General features: G+C 43.3%; 1 protein-coding gene across 2 annotated transcripts in view; it reads right to left on the bottom strand.

Moving 5' to 3' along the window:
- Window positions 1-15,343, bottom strand: part of PHF12 (PHD finger protein 12) — a 37,023-nt gene that overhangs the window by 7,623 nt on the left and 14,057 nt on the right. For both annotated transcript variants that reach the window (XM_006211938.4, XM_072938990.1), the window contains exons 3-8: window positions 10,442-10,514; window positions 7,445-7,838; window positions 6,250-6,370; window positions 4,892-5,024; window positions 2,868-3,032; window positions 73-231 (exon numbers count right to left, since the gene is read on the bottom strand). In XM_006211938.4, coding sequence (XP_006212000.1) covers window positions 73-231; window positions 2,868-3,032; window positions 4,892-5,024; window positions 6,250-6,370; window positions 7,445-7,838; window positions 10,442-10,514 — 1,045 coding nt within the window. The remainder of the gene's footprint in view (window positions 1-72; window positions 232-2,867; window positions 3,033-4,891; window positions 5,025-6,249; window positions 6,371-7,444; window positions 7,839-10,441; window positions 10,515-15,343) is intronic.

A 15,343-nucleotide genomic window follows, 5' to 3' on the forward strand; every position in this document is an offset into this window, starting at 1 on the left:
CTACTTTCGTTAACAGCTGTGGTGAGGTGGAAGAAAGATTGGATTTAGGATCCCGGCCCTGCCTTCACTCACCTCTTGCTGCTCTGCCTGGGTGGCTAAGTGCTCAGAGTTCAAAAGGTGCATCTGTGATTCCTCAGGGATCCCATTGCAGATCAGCTCCCCATCCCGAATGGCCGCAGGTGCAATGAGAGGGGGTGGAAACTGGTACTGAGATTTTATAGCATCAGGAACCTGTGTAGGATAGACAGAAGGAGGAAGGAGAGGAAGATAGTGCCAACACATCCAGTTGACTCTGCCCTGGCCACACTCTTCTGTTTGCCGTGCTGATGCCTAAGGGACCATCATCCACTCTGGTATCCGCTGGGGACAAGGAGGCTCGGTGGGCTGCTACTACTCTGTATCTCCATTTCTTTGACTCTGACACACATAGACTAGCCTGAGAAGGCACAGAACTGAAAGAGCAGCCACGTCCCCCACTTTTCTTCATCAAGGTCTAAGGCCTGTGGAAATTAGGCCTTCTGGCATGCTGCCTTCTGCTCTGGCCTAAAAAGTGTCTAAGACTGACACTGGACAGGGCTTCAGAGTGGTACTCTAGGATCTTACTGCTCAGCCCCAAGTTTGGGAGGTGAGTGAGCTGTATCTAAGAGATAAAAGTTAAGTGAGGTCACATTCACAGTGGAACTGCTCCGCGTGAGGCCCGACTCATGATAAGCACTCAATGTCAGTTTCCTTCATCCATTCATTCACGACTCATGAAACAATTGAAGACCTCTTTGCTGCACAAAGACAAAAGACACACTCTGAATCACACTATGTAAGAATGAAAGAGCCACACAAACAAAGAGTCATTCATACATTCAACCAACATTTATTGAACACTGCCTGAGTCTGGGCACTGTGCCAAGTCCTAGAGATCCAGAGGTGAACAAAACTTAAGCCTTGCCCTCAAGGAGCTCACAGTCTAGTGGAGAGATAGACACAGAAACATTACAATACAACGTAATGGGTCCTAGAAGAGAGGTATGTCTAAGGAGCAACAAAAAAACGGGAGAATGCTTCCTTCTGTCTGGGGGGTAGGAGTTTGGGATTAGGGAAGATTTTACAGGAAGGCAGTATTTGAGCTGAGACTTTAAAATCAAGAAGGAATTTCCAGGCAGACAAAGGGAAAATAAAGGCAGGGGAGCAGCATGTAAGGCACAAAGATGTGAAAGCACTTGATAGATTTGGAAAACATTTGAAAACCAACAGATCGGGTGACCAAGTCCTCACGGAAGATAAGGGAAGGAAAGCTGAAAATTGTTCCCAGAATTTTGGTTTGAGGGAGTGGGTGGAGATTGCTGTCATTCATTAAAACAGGAAACATACAAGGAAGAGCAGATTTGAAGGCAGAAGACTTTTGGTCTTGGGCAGGCTGAGACTGTGGTGTCTGTGAGATGGGCAGGCAGATATGAATCTAGGTATGAGAAGAAAGGCAAGGAATATGGAACTGTGAGTCATCAGCGTTAACAGTGGTGGCTGGTGCCATGGGCTTGTCTGTGGTCATCCAGGAATGGGAGGGAGAGGGACAGAGCAGTAGGCTTGCCTAAGGCTGCCCTTGGGGAAGAGTGAAGGGGCAGGGGGAAGAGGAACCCCCAACAAAGATATGAAGGCCTCAGCTGGTTTTGCCTGCACTGCTACACATCAAGGATGAAGGCCAATTCCAGGCAGAGCTGAAACAGTTTTCTAGCACTGTCTTCTGATGCTATAGCCCTCATTTCACTATCAAATTGTCTAAGTATAAAATGCTTTTCAGGTAACTCATACCTTTGGATTTTCTTAAAAAATAGAGAAACATTTAAAAAAGGGGAGGAGGCATCATAAAAATAACAGGATTTTATCGAGGCCTCCTGATCTATTCACTTCAGCAGCCACCTCTCTTCCAAATCTACATGGCAAATCACATAGTCTAGATCACTTTCGGATGTTTAACTAAGGTATGAGGCATACCACCTCCAATATACTCTACCCCCAATTGAAAACACCATCTAATTTTGGAAAACCGGTGTTTCGACTAAAGCATAAATATTTACACAGTTAAGAGTCTGTTACACAATTTTCAACAGTTAACATCTTGCTAGTGCTGACACCCAATGGAAGTGATAGAAGTGGTGTGAGTGATTTTAAAGTGTGACTGCCACCAAGTGGCCATATTTGGGAACTGTGAGTTTCCACTGGCAAGTGGGACTGTCGGCAGGATTATTTCAAAAGAGAAAAATTGAGTTTATATATGGGTATATAGTGCTGCACTCTGGGTTAAATGAATGAGACTGGATGGTTTATGAGAAATGGCCTCAATACTACCAAATGCTTTTCAAAGAAGGAAATATTCCTGTTCATCTTGTGGACACACTTAACTATCAAATGCATACAAATGTTAGGTTACACCAATGCCACAATTTTTTGAGTACTGGTGATACATTTACAGCAGCCCAGAAAAGTGGATAGCTCTTCACTTTCCACAAGGCCTTTTGCTTATCATCCCACCTTCACCTCACCAGACAGCCCCAGGAAATTGGCCATCTAACAGAAACAGATGGAGTAAGTGCCAGGTGAGAGGCAGTAACAGCAGGGCACATCTAAGTTTGGTGGGAGGGGCTAAAGGGCTTTATCCTCAGACATAGAAATCTGGCTGCGTTTGAAGGTCTACTTGGGGGTTTGGACTTCATAATCCTGACCACTATCCTCAAGTATTAAAATGATGGTCGCATTCATTACTTGCCGAGACACCACAGACAAATCTCAGGGGGTTCAGTCTCCCAATCTGTAAAATTAGGACCCATGAGGGCAGTTGGAGACCAGCATTCTGCCTGCACCAGGTTATGACTCACCTTCAAGCTTCTTCTTTTGACTGACTGGAGCACGCGGCGGTTAGGAGGGTGCTTCTTGTGGATTCGGTTCAGGAAGTCCACTTTGACGACGTGCTGTGAAATGGTGTCCTGGAAACGGTCAAACACCTGGCACCGATTGCTCAGCGTCATGTTCTTCTGGTTGAGCTAGGGACACAGCAGATATATTCCTGTCATAAAGCTCAAAATGCATCTCCCTCCCAGCTAACTGTATTCTCTACGTTTAAAAAACAGAAGCCCTCAGCCAAATGGGCTCCTTCCGTCAACACTCCTCAGCCCTGTTCAGTCCAGCAAGGGAAAACTGGTATGTTCTCATTCCCTAGAGAGGCTTGAGGGGGACAAGAAATAGGAAATTAGCCAAGAAATGCCCTTCCAAATTCAGCCTCAAGTCCTCTATCCAGCTCACAGGTTTCAGAGGATATGCTGGCTTTGGCCCTAGGGAGCCCTAGATTTCTTTCTAGCAAGGGAATCTCTCCCAATGGAAGCAGAACCGTTGCCTCTTAAGGAGCCTGGCTGAAAGCAGACATCAGCACCACAGTCCTGAATATCCTGCCTTATTCCTCCTCTTTGGTATCAGGGAGCAGTAGTGAACCCATCTGGATATCACAGCCTTGCCCTATAGGAGGCAGAAAACCTCATACTGATCTGAGGCCAAAGGGAGGGAAGAAAAGTTGGTACAGCAGCATACAGAAGGCTTAAAGAAACTATGCCACTTTTCCTCTTCTGGTCCCCTACATTTTAATTAAAAGAAAAGATCTGTGTGGCAGCTTCCTAATTAGTAAATTAGGAAAAATCCCTAAGTGGTTAATAAAAAATTACCTAATTAATAATTTGTCATCTGTTGGAAAGCTGCTCTTACAGACTCATATTTGGGTAGACTACTCATGGTTGTTTTTTTCTGGTTCAGCAGGAGGCAAAACAAGACACACTGAGCCTTGGAGAGAAGCTTTCTCCCACATAAACCTTTGTGACTGGCATTAGCCAAATGAGGGCCAAACAAAGCTTTTCTCCCATTGTGTAAGTTTATAACTGAGGTTCCTCTCAGTGCAGAGCAGGGAGCACACTGGCATGCTGTAGGCCAGCAGTCATTCTATGGTTATCAGCATTTGATAGACAATGTCGTAAACAATTTCCTTTTTAATTTGGAAAGGCTGCTCTTATGAGGGAGCTGCTCTGCCTGAAGCCCTCTCCTATTCAATCTTCTGAGTGACTGTTCTAAGTGCCTACCAGGAAATGTCCTAAACCTCTTTTGGAGACAGTAAATTACAGTCCTCTTCTAGCCCAAGGAAGCAGTCTGGAAAATGTAACCAATCCTCCTGGGAGATAAGATAATAGAACCATCTTATCATTCATTCATTCATTCATTCAACAACTGAACACCTATCATGTGCCATGCCAGGGCCTTCGTAAAGAAAGTAAGAGAAGGAAAAGAGCCTCATTTGGTGCCTAGGACACATCAGGTGTTCAATAAATGGATGGTTGTCTAGAATACCGTTATCTGTATCAATTCTTCAATTCTCCAGAGTTCTGGGCAGTTAAGTGCTATGAGGATAGACATATAAAAATTTTTCTTAGTTTGTTCCCTCTAAAAATAAGAGGCAGCAGAAAAACAAAAAAAAAAAAAAATAAAAAATAAAAATAAGAGGCAGGAAAATATGGAAACCACTACCACTGAGAACATTTATTTCCATAAGGCTGGATCTAATACACCCTCCTTTTAGAGGTGTAAAGTCAACTGCCTAATTCACTATAGAAGTTACTCATGAACAAGGAAGCACAGTGAGTTAAGTCTGCTTGCGCAGCTGAAACAAGGCATTGTGGGAAAAGGCAAAATGCACAGCTGAGGATGTCAAAGTAATCAGAACTGAATGGGATGGTCTGCAGAAACCAGCATCTAAGAGATTAAAGTGAACTCTGGTACAAAGCTGACTGTACTGCACTTCCTACTGAATCAGTCCATACCCCAGCTGTGTCTACAGAGGAACGAAGGGCACTGCTGTGCTTACCACCACATGTTCGATGTGATTTGGACACATCCATCTGCCCAGGGGCATGGCAGTGAGCGGTGGCTCGAGGCAGTCCATGTGGAACAGGAGGGGACAATAGTCACACTGGATGAGAGGGGCCACGCGGCAACTCCTGCAAAAAAAGAGATGTAGGCCATTTCTATGGCAAGATGGGAGAATTCAAACAAACTCTGCACTGTGGAACAGCCTGCCTCCCTTAATGCTAAGTGTTCTCCCACATTCTCCTCCCCAGTGAATCAGTTACATTCACCATTAGGAAGATAGGTGAAGTTGGGGGCTACCACCAGGCTCCTCATTATTCTCTCTTCTAAGAGGAATGTGTCTTATAGAGAAGTGAATGTTTATTTGGAGTATAGCTAAAGTGGTTGTCAGAGCTGGAATGATCAATGCTCAGCACCCACTGGGGGAAGACAGCCAACCCTGCTCTAATCTTTCTACTCCTTAAAAGAAAGCAATTACTTCATTAAAAAAAAAATCACTAGCAACCTTTCCAGAGTCTTATACTACAGCAAGAAAAAGATTTCTCTTCTGCATGAAGTGCTCAGCAAAACTGACAAGTAGGGAGAGTTGTGCCAGGAAAATGATTTTGTACATATTCATGTTAAGCACAGTTCAAGGGAGGGGGTGCAAGCAAATGCCAGTTATGATTTGTAACTGTGATACTCCTCGAGGCCTTAAGATGAGCCGGAGCCTCAGTTTGGGCCTGATTCAGAATTCTGCTGCTCTACTATCTAGTTCTCTGTAGCTTTTGCTGTATAGCATTTCTTTTTGATAGCGATTTTCTCCTGCTGTCCTGCCCTTCGAACACATCTAAGCGAACAAGTCCAGCTTCAGTAACTGAAGCAGCTGGTTCCTGTCACTGAGGAGATTCTACTTGAAGGAAACCAGTGTCCCATGGAAGCTACAACTGGGGCAGCCTAGAGTCTTTTGGAAGTCATCCATCCTGATGCAAACCAGCTACTATGGAACTCGTACTACTTTTAAATTCCGCTTTAGTGCTTTAAAAATTATTTGTCTTTTCCGGGAACTTCTGTCTCTGCTGGCCACAGTTCTCTCTGCTAGCTAGTCTAAATATCTTGTACTTCATTTTAAGTCTAACTCCTCTCATTCTAGCCTCTACACACACAGTTTACAGCACTTCTGCACGTGATTCTTCAGATAATTTGCTGTTAAAACATTTAAGGCTCTGGTCAATTAGACACTCAGTCTCTCGGTACTCGTACCATCAGAATACAGGTTATCTACATTTAACATACATGGTTTGGAAAAGGTGAAAACGAGAGGAAAAAGCATTTGCTGAATATGAGGAAGCACCCCTTAGTACGGAAGAAAAATACCTGTTACACGTGAAGCAGACTTTGACCGGTAAGGGAACGAGACCATTGTGATCTAACTCATGCTGCGTCTTCTTAACATTTTTCCCTGTGGTTTCCTCCTTTCTTCTTCTCTTGCTAGAACCTAGAAGAGAAATTGGTGGTGCTGAACTTTCCCTGGATGCAGAGTTCCTAGCCTGGGATATGGAAACAACAGTAAGTCAGAGGAACAGATTTTAGTAAAAGCACATGCCATGGCCTGGACATGGATCTCTTTCTGGGCCCCCTTGGCTGATTTCAAGTGAGGAAAAGGATAAGAAAAGAGGAGAATGGAGACATAAGTCAGAACCATGATCACAGGCCACTTGCTTTGTGGCAGAAACATATCTATATGTTTTACAAACATGAAATGGTCAGAAGCCTAGGTTAGATACTCACAACTTAAGAAATATAAATGCCCATGTCAAATAGTCAACAAAGACTATTCTGTGGAGGTGGTGGAGATAAAGACTGTAATTTTACCATATTTTTACAGAAAGCAGAGAAGTTTTGATTTTGTATGCATCCTACGGACCAGTAGGTTTCTTAACTCTGCCAATTTCACTTTCTCTGGGAAGAAGAAAATAAGATCTAGATGCTTTGTGGTAGCAAATAGGAGCCATGACTTGATTAAAAAAAAATAAAAAAGAAACGGAGGGCAATTTGGTAATATCCGTTAAAGCTGTAAATGCATAATTTTGACCCAGCAATTCTAATATTAGTAACTTACCCTGGTATACACTCACATGTGTACAATGATATATTTTTTAAGGAGAAGATAATGGACATGTATCTGTATTTGCTTATATATGCACAAAGAAATTCTAGGAGATACATAAGAACCAAACAATGGTTATCTGTGACGGGTAGGAAGGTGGAAATGAGGCCAAAGGTGGACAGGGATGGGTGGGAAATTTTTCATTATAACCCTATTTTTTGATTTTTGAACCACATGTATGTATTACCTTTTTTTTTTTAATGATAATGGGAAAGGTGGAAAGTAGAAAACTGAGTAAGTATTGTAAAACATAAAATCTTCAAAGATCTCTCCATGAAGCAAGAACAGGAACCTGAGACAGTGGCTACACGAACAGTGACCACACAGGCAGCACTGCCCTTGGCTGCACAATAGACTTTGCGGAAGCCAGGGTGAGGGAGAAGATATGATGGTTTGGCTAACCTGGTAGTGCAGTGGTACAAGTCAGTTCATTGGGCAACTGAAACTGGGTGGGATTCCGCTCCATGGCGGCAGCAATCAGCAGCTCAAAGGGCCGCCTTAGCTGGGGCTGCACATAGTCCGGCTCTGCTGCCACTGGTTCCTCATCCACGTCAATGATGTCCTCATCGACGTCATTCTGCTCAGAGGTGGGGGTCTCTGTACTGGCATTGGATGTGGGCGTGCCAGGCCGGCTGGCTCTCCTCTCCAGGATCCGGGCATGGGCAATGGCCTTGAGTTCAGTTTTGTTAGCTGATCTGTCCAACAAGTCAGTATCACTGCAGGGGGATGTAGTCCGTTTGCCAGATTTGTCCACCAGTCCATTGACATGGCCGAGCTCCTTTTTCTGCTCTCGTTTCTGTGCAAATGAACAGGTGGGCATCACATAAAGTACCACAAAATAGAAAGAGATGGATGCTACAAAGTACTGCTAGACCACTAACCAAAATTAATAAAGTCTCTAATATCATAGACTCATCCACCTGGGGACTTGCAACACTGGTCTGTTGAAGTTGACAAAGCTATAGCTGAACTAAACTAAAGCTGGCAAAATCACTGCAGCAGGGAATCACCAAAAAGTACAGAAAGTTAAAAACAATTATACAAACCACACATCATTTACTCTAAGTCATCATATGAACAATATCTCTACACAAGGTACAGGGGTAAAGGCATTCTCACAGTGAGAATAAATTCAGACTAAGTGACAACAGTGACAATAACATAAGAGAATCAACGCAATCATCGTACTTTGCCTTGGAGTGTCCTCTTAAAACCTCCTGAATGGTTTTAAGCACTTTACTCAAAATAAAGAAAAGTCTGCACAAGTAAAGGTAAAATGGGCAAGCAGAGCTCCCTGTCCAGGGAGGCTGGGTGCTGGCATGCAAGACAAGTGTACTGCAAGGTGGAAGGGTGGTGTGAAGAGCAGCAACCACTGTATCCAAGAATGGTGGTTTTCAGTGTCTCAAGTTTAACTAGAACTCTGAAAGTGACACTTCTTTGAATGGGAAGGTGGAGAAATGGAAAAAGACTAAGTGTACACAGTAGGACTAGATGACTGATAACACATTTTCCTCCAGGGCTCCAAACAGAGTGGTCAAACGGAGGTTTAGCACTGGTCTGCAGTCAGGAGACCTGGGATCATGTCCCAGTTCTGCCACTGATTCCCTATGACCTTGAGTGACTCAGGCTTGTGGGCAGGAATTTCTCTATGTGTAAAGTGAGACTGGTAAAACCTTTCTTCTCCTCCTCTCAGGGATACGGCAGAGATAAGGAATATCACATATATGAGAGGGATGGCTCTGAGTTGGGGGAAGATCTAGCCTCCACTAGGAATTAGATCTGAATATCAGAGGTTGATGAGGCCCACAGGACGTATGATTTCAGTCGACTTAACTGTGACTACAGGAGGCCAGAGGGGTGCAGAGGGCGAAGGGGTGTAAAGGCAGATTTGACACTAGGAGGCAAAGACATCCACCTGAGAGCAGGTCAGAGTGGCATTTCAGGAAAAGCACACTATGTTAAGAAAAGGCATACTCTAATCCCCAGCAAGTAGTTCTGTTTCTAGAAAACTGATGCTGAGGTAATAGAGCTTTAGAGTAAGACAAAATTTGGTTGAAATCTTGGCTCTGTCACTTCCTTTCAGTACTTGGGAAAGTTCTACATTTGCGAACCTTAGTTTCTTTTTAAAACGGAAATACCACCACCAGCACCCATTGTTGGCTGTATGGATTAAAATGAGATATCACATGTAAAATACCCAACTATGATGAGCACTAAAATAATCTCAGTTCCTCTTTTCCACCCTCTTTTTCTGGCTTTACGTTTTCTCCTTCAGCTGTTCCCAACTCTTTCAAGTCCAGTTTCTTTGAGTGGCAAGTTTCTGAAAGGCCTCTTGGCTGGGAGGTACCTCTAACTGGTCCCACTCTAACTAGGGACACAGAAGTAGAGATCCTGGGAGCTGGACAAGCTGGAGGACACCCTGGTGTGTGAACTTCAGAAGAAATCAAACTACAGCTGTGGTTAAGGTGGCTGACCTGGACTTGGCTTGCTTTTTAATAGGAACCCTTATGCACACATTGAAAAATAGGGTCTGCCTGTTTACCTTCTTCTTAAAGGCTGAAAACTGTTACACACATAAACCACAATCTCTGAATCATCTCATCCTGTTTCTGCAACCAAGGAAGTCATCATTCATTGTGACATCATGTTGAGGGGCCAAGAAAACAGAGGTGATGTCACAACAATGCAAAGTTGTTTGGTGTTTAATTAGTGTTGCGGGAGGGAAGAGAGTGGTTTACAATTCACAGATGAATTCTAATTCACAGCCTGTAATTTGAGGATTGGGTCCCTCATAATCTGAGAGGAAACACACCTACTTCCTTTTTCGATAAGGGAGAATTTAGCTTTTGCACCCCACAAAAGTACTCAAAGTAGAAAATAATGTTCTCAAAGCCAGTACTGAATTACCAAAACCAAAGGAAGGGGAACTAAAGAGAGGTTAGGCAACCAGGGGTACAAGTGGGTCAAAGTCCTCTTCACCCCATACACCTGGCCAAGCCTCTGGGTACCAGCGACTTATTTGCCTTAGGGTGAGGGAAATCCTTTTTCCATCAAGCTGGAGAAGCCGCCTTCTTCTTCTTCAGACACTCTCAGCCATGGATATAGCTGCCACATTCAGGCCTCTTATCAGGAGGTCTACAAGATCAGACTACTCCTGTCACTAGTGACTGGACATGGCTCAGTAAATTAACACACCTCTTCTGCCCATTTCAGCAGCCCATGTTTGGATTTTAGGCCCTACTGGATTCCAAACAGTCACCATGGGGAGAGTGAGGGTGATCCAGGGCTGGAAGAGACAAGAAGGGACGAAAACGCCTTCAGGGCCAAGTCGTCTTAGCTCTAGAATATCAGTGCTCTAGATCTGGCATTCTGAGCAAAGCCTTCAGAAAGCAGCATTACCTTTCGGCGAACAGTGCACCGGTGACACATCCACTCCCCAGGAGGCAACATCTCTTCACTCAGTGGAGGATTACTGCAGGGAAAAGACAAGGGCAAGACTAAGTAACTAACCCTTTGATGCAGCAGGGAAAAGATTAGCTAGGTCTGGCACAAAGCCACATGTCCCTCAACTCCTGTTCTGGCCAGTCCTGCAGCACTCCTTGGATTCTGTCATCCTTCAAAATGCTTACTGAGCATCATTTACAATAACCTAAGGACTGGGCATCCCTTCTTCCCATATCTTTGAAAAAGAAGCCAAATCCAGAACTTAGGGAAATATATAAAGAACCAGCTTGGAGCCTTGAGAGTCACTCCCAACTCTGCACCATGCTACTAAAATCACTGAGAGAGGTCCTCCACAGTCATTCAAAGTCTGCCAGTGTATAAGTCCAAGCTCTTCCATCTGCTGTTCGAAGTCCTCTCTCTATGGTCCCCTTTCCATCTTTCCAGGCCCCCTTCAGGTACCTTTCCCCCTAGTCAAATTGAAGACTTGCTATTTCTTCCCCGGAACACTCTTTCCACTGAAAACTAGGCATGTCAAAACCCTATTTATCCATCCTGTAAGGCCTGCTTCAGTCAGTCTATGGACGATTAAAATTCTTTGCTACTCTTTCCACCCAGAAGTAGTCTATTTCCGCTCTCCTGAATTGGGCTTGTCTTATGACTTGTTTGACCAACAGAATGCAGAAGAGGTGACAATGTTGTAACTTCTGTGGCTGAATCTTAAGAGACCTGCAGATTCCATTTTTATGTGCTTGGATGTTTCATATCTGAGCCTTGCTCTCATGATGAGAGGTCACATAGAGGAGACTTAAGGCACTCCAATTAAACTCTAAATCAACAGCCAGCACCAACAACTGCTATGTGACTGAGTCATCTTGGATCATGCCAGCTCAGTTGAGCCTCCAAATAACTGCAGTCCCAATATAACAACACGTGAACAGGAAAACCACCCAGCTGAGCCTAGTCTTCATGCAGATTTGTGAGAGGTAATACCTAGTGTCCATTTTAAGCCACTGAATTTTGTGGTAGTTTGTTACTCAGCAACAGATCACTGAGCACAGCTCCTCCATGTGCTCTTCCCAGATTACTCACACATCCTGGACCTCTGGCTGCATGGCTTTGTATTATTTTGGCACTTATTGTGCTTTCCCTTATTTCTCACAATTCTCTTATTTCTTATATTAGAGGAACCAAGAGAAGGATTGGATCTCTTTCCACTTTGTATCTTTATAATATAGAAGTTGCACACATGATAGTCACTCAGTAAGTCATTCAGTAAGTCAATACGGAATCAAAATTAGAGATGTATAGGGTTGGCTTTACTGATCCTCCAGGTCACTAACTTCCATTAAGGTTATACCAAGAATTATATGAAACTTTATTAAATCCTTGAGCAGGTCACATAATGTCTACACAGCAGTGGTTCTCAAAGTGTGGTCCCTAGACCAGTAGCATCAGCATTACCTGAAAAGGTACTAGAAATGCAAATTGAGGCCTCACTCTAGGTCTACTGAATCAGAAATTCTGGGAATGGGGCTCAGTAATTCGTTTTTAACAAGCTCTCTTGGTGATTTTGCTCAGTACCAAAGTTTGAAAACCACTGCTATACAGAATAAGGCTACATTTATGCTTGAGAAATTCTTACATTTAGTTCCTGAGAGTCACCTACTTGGAATGGTATGGAAGAAATTTTTCTCCAAAGTATAGGTGAAATGCTAAAAAGAAGATGTATTTTATATACTCACACACATATATTTATGAATATATGTGGATTATGAATATGTAAGGACTCTCCTTTAAGTCCCAGGGCTTAATGCTAGGCTACTTTACCGTTTCTACCTAAAACAGTATTTGGCTTGACAAATTTTCCTAGCTCCTGCTTTGCCAATGCATCCCTGGAACCCTGAGCATACATGTCACGATGTCCACCAAGCCCTCACAGCTCACTGCTTCCTATCCTTTCTGTTTCCTTGGTGCAATCTCAGGAGGATCCTTACCAGGAAGCAGAAAACTGGAGGCACACTGGCCTACTGGGACAGGTCTTCAAACCCTGGAGGACCACAGGAAACGTCACTGTAAAGTCTCCCTTGTTCTCTCCAATATATTTCTGCACAGGCCACATCCAAACTAATGAAATGCATGTATGTACTTTGCAAAGGCCTACAGACCCCACTATGCTTCAGCAGCAATCCTTTTAAAATTAACCCTAAAAAGGTTGTCATTTCTGATTCTGTTTTTCACCATTTCTTCTCATCTGCCCACTGGTTTTGTGTTTTGTACCTACCCTACACAAAACATGTAAAGCAGAGAAGGGTGAGGCAAGGTGTTAGTGGCTTAGATCTTTTACCAAGATGTGAATGGCCCCCTGGCCACCCTTCCGGCATCCCTCAGTCTATTCTCAACCCTGCTGGCAGAGTAATTCTGCCACAATTCTGATCAGATCAGTCACCTAATTAAAAATCCATTCAATATTGCCCCTACCCCATTCATTACAGGATAAAATTCAAGCTCCTCAGTAATGCAGGTAAGACCCTTGAGGCCAGAACCCCGCCCCCTTCTCCATCTCCATTAGTGGTGGCTCCCTATGCAGGGCCATACTGTTTCTCAACCCTGTGTCTCTGCTCATTCCAGAGCTGCTACCCACAGCCATAAAAGCTGTGCCCCACTCCTTCACTTGGTGGACTCCTTTATCTTTTGGAGCTCAAGTCAGGTATTACCTCCAGGAGTCTCCTGGTTCCCTATAGCACTTCTGTGCCACACTATACTGAACTATTGTGGACCCGAATCTCCTTCTCTGCATTTATCTCTGTACCTCCACACTCTGCATAATGCCCGGCACATAGTAAGTACTCAGTAAAGCATTAAAGAATGAAGGAGCACTAAAATAATGGGCTTCTAAGAAGTGACTATTAACCGGCCCCGTCCCCCATGTCATGAGGCGAGGCAAGGCAATGCCGTTGGTCAGACATTTGTCTTGGTGGTTAAATCACACATGAAATTACTTATGTTTTCTGTCACAAAACAATAAGACAACAGAGTCAAAGTCCATTCTTGCAAACCGGAACTTCATACTGTACCACCCCACCCTACTTATTTAAACACTCTTTAAACAATTTGATTTCTTGTTTCTCTTTTTTAACACAGGGGTAAAATGTTTAATGTCTGTATTAAGAGACTCTCAAAAGTAGCTCCTGGTTTGATCACTTTTAGAGATACCAAGTTTAAGAACACAGGTTTCTCACAATTCTAGATTACGGTCATAGGCTCCTCTCATCTGCTCTAAGGTGTGGGATGAGGGCTGTGAGTTCAGGGAGTCGCAGGGAAGTCAGAGTGTCAGAGTATTGTCTCCAGGATGAACACAGAACATTGTAAAACAGCGAGACCTTGTTGGGATTCTCCTGCTTTCTTAGAGATAAAATATGCATCTTGAAATAAATTTGAAAATACAGTATTTTGAAAGAAGGCAGTAACATCTAAGATGGGATGGATAGGGAAGGAGGGTCTATGTTTCTTGAAAATGATCATCACAGGCATAGCTGAAACACAGGAATCACCCCTCTTAAAGCTTTCTCATGATGATATTTCTTTCCTCTTTGCTCCTAGCAATTCCTTTCAAGCTATTTAGAAGGCAGTTTTTCCATTCAAACATCTAGAGGAAAAGGATTCATGAAATGGCTCAAGGGAAGACAAGCTGCCATTGGGGTAATAAGCTCAGGAACTAGTTCTGAAATAGGCTGTTCTGCAAACAGACTAGTTTTTGTTCCATATCAGAAATACTGTCAACAGAGAAAGGATTCCAGGGAGAAAGGAGATTCTGCAGCTTCCGTGTACTCGTATACATCCTGAGGACCTCCCCACCTCAGCCGACCATCTTAAAGCTCCTTCCCCTAGAAGAATGGTGTTCTCGTAAGTTAAATGCACAACCCTGAAACAATGATATGCATGCTAGAGTCTTTAAATCATGGTATGCCTGTCAAGAAAAACAAGGCTGTCGCAGCTTCCTCTCATCCCCATACATCAATGAAGACAGGGTGTTGAGGGCCATTCTCTACAAAAGGAAATCATTAAAGATTAAAAAAGAAAAGTCAGGTAATGCTGAAATTACTCTATCAGAGTTTCTGCTGCTCAGCAGTAAAAACCATGACAACATTATAATGAGCCAGTATTGCTTGTAAAGACATCAATATGCTTCCTAATCACTAAAGTTTAGAAACAGCAGAGTGATACTCTCATCTTACATCTAGATAGTGTATTACAGTTCACAAAGTGTTTTCACAGATGCTCTTATTTGATTTTCACCATCATACTGTGAGAATTAATTCTTATTCACATCATACAGGTATCTCTACGGCGACTTATCTAAAGCCATGGAGCCAGAAAACAGCAGAATTAGAACTCAAATCAGTTTCCTGGTTCTTCCAAATCTTGGGCCCAATTGTTTTTAAGGAACCTTTGGTAGTTCTCTCATTTCTGCAGAACACAGTGGAGTATCCCAACAGGGTATCTTCCTCAACCTCAAGGTTGAGCATTTCCTTCTACATCAGTCAATATTTATTGAGTTCCCTCCCACTGCTTACTAACCAATGTCTTACTAACCAATACTGGAGGTATTGTGCTAGAGGAAGGACACAAAGCAAACAAGTTATGATCTACTCCATCAAGAAACATTGCCTTTAGGGAGAGAGGACTAAAGTCATTCATCCACTCAAGCATTTATTGGACACTTATGCAAGGCAACATTCTAAGTGGTGAGATTTCAGACAAGGTCTTGCTCTCAGGGATCACAGGCTAGAGACAATATACAAAATGACAGTTGGTAATAAGACCACATAAGATCACCTACAAATTGATTCTTGCCAT

Source organism: Vicugna pacos, chromosome 16 (assembly GCF_048564905.1).
Source record: "Vicugna pacos chromosome 16, VicPac4, whole genome shotgun sequence".
Lineage (NCBI taxonomy): Eukaryota > Metazoa > Chordata > Mammalia > Artiodactyla > Camelidae > Vicugna > Vicugna pacos.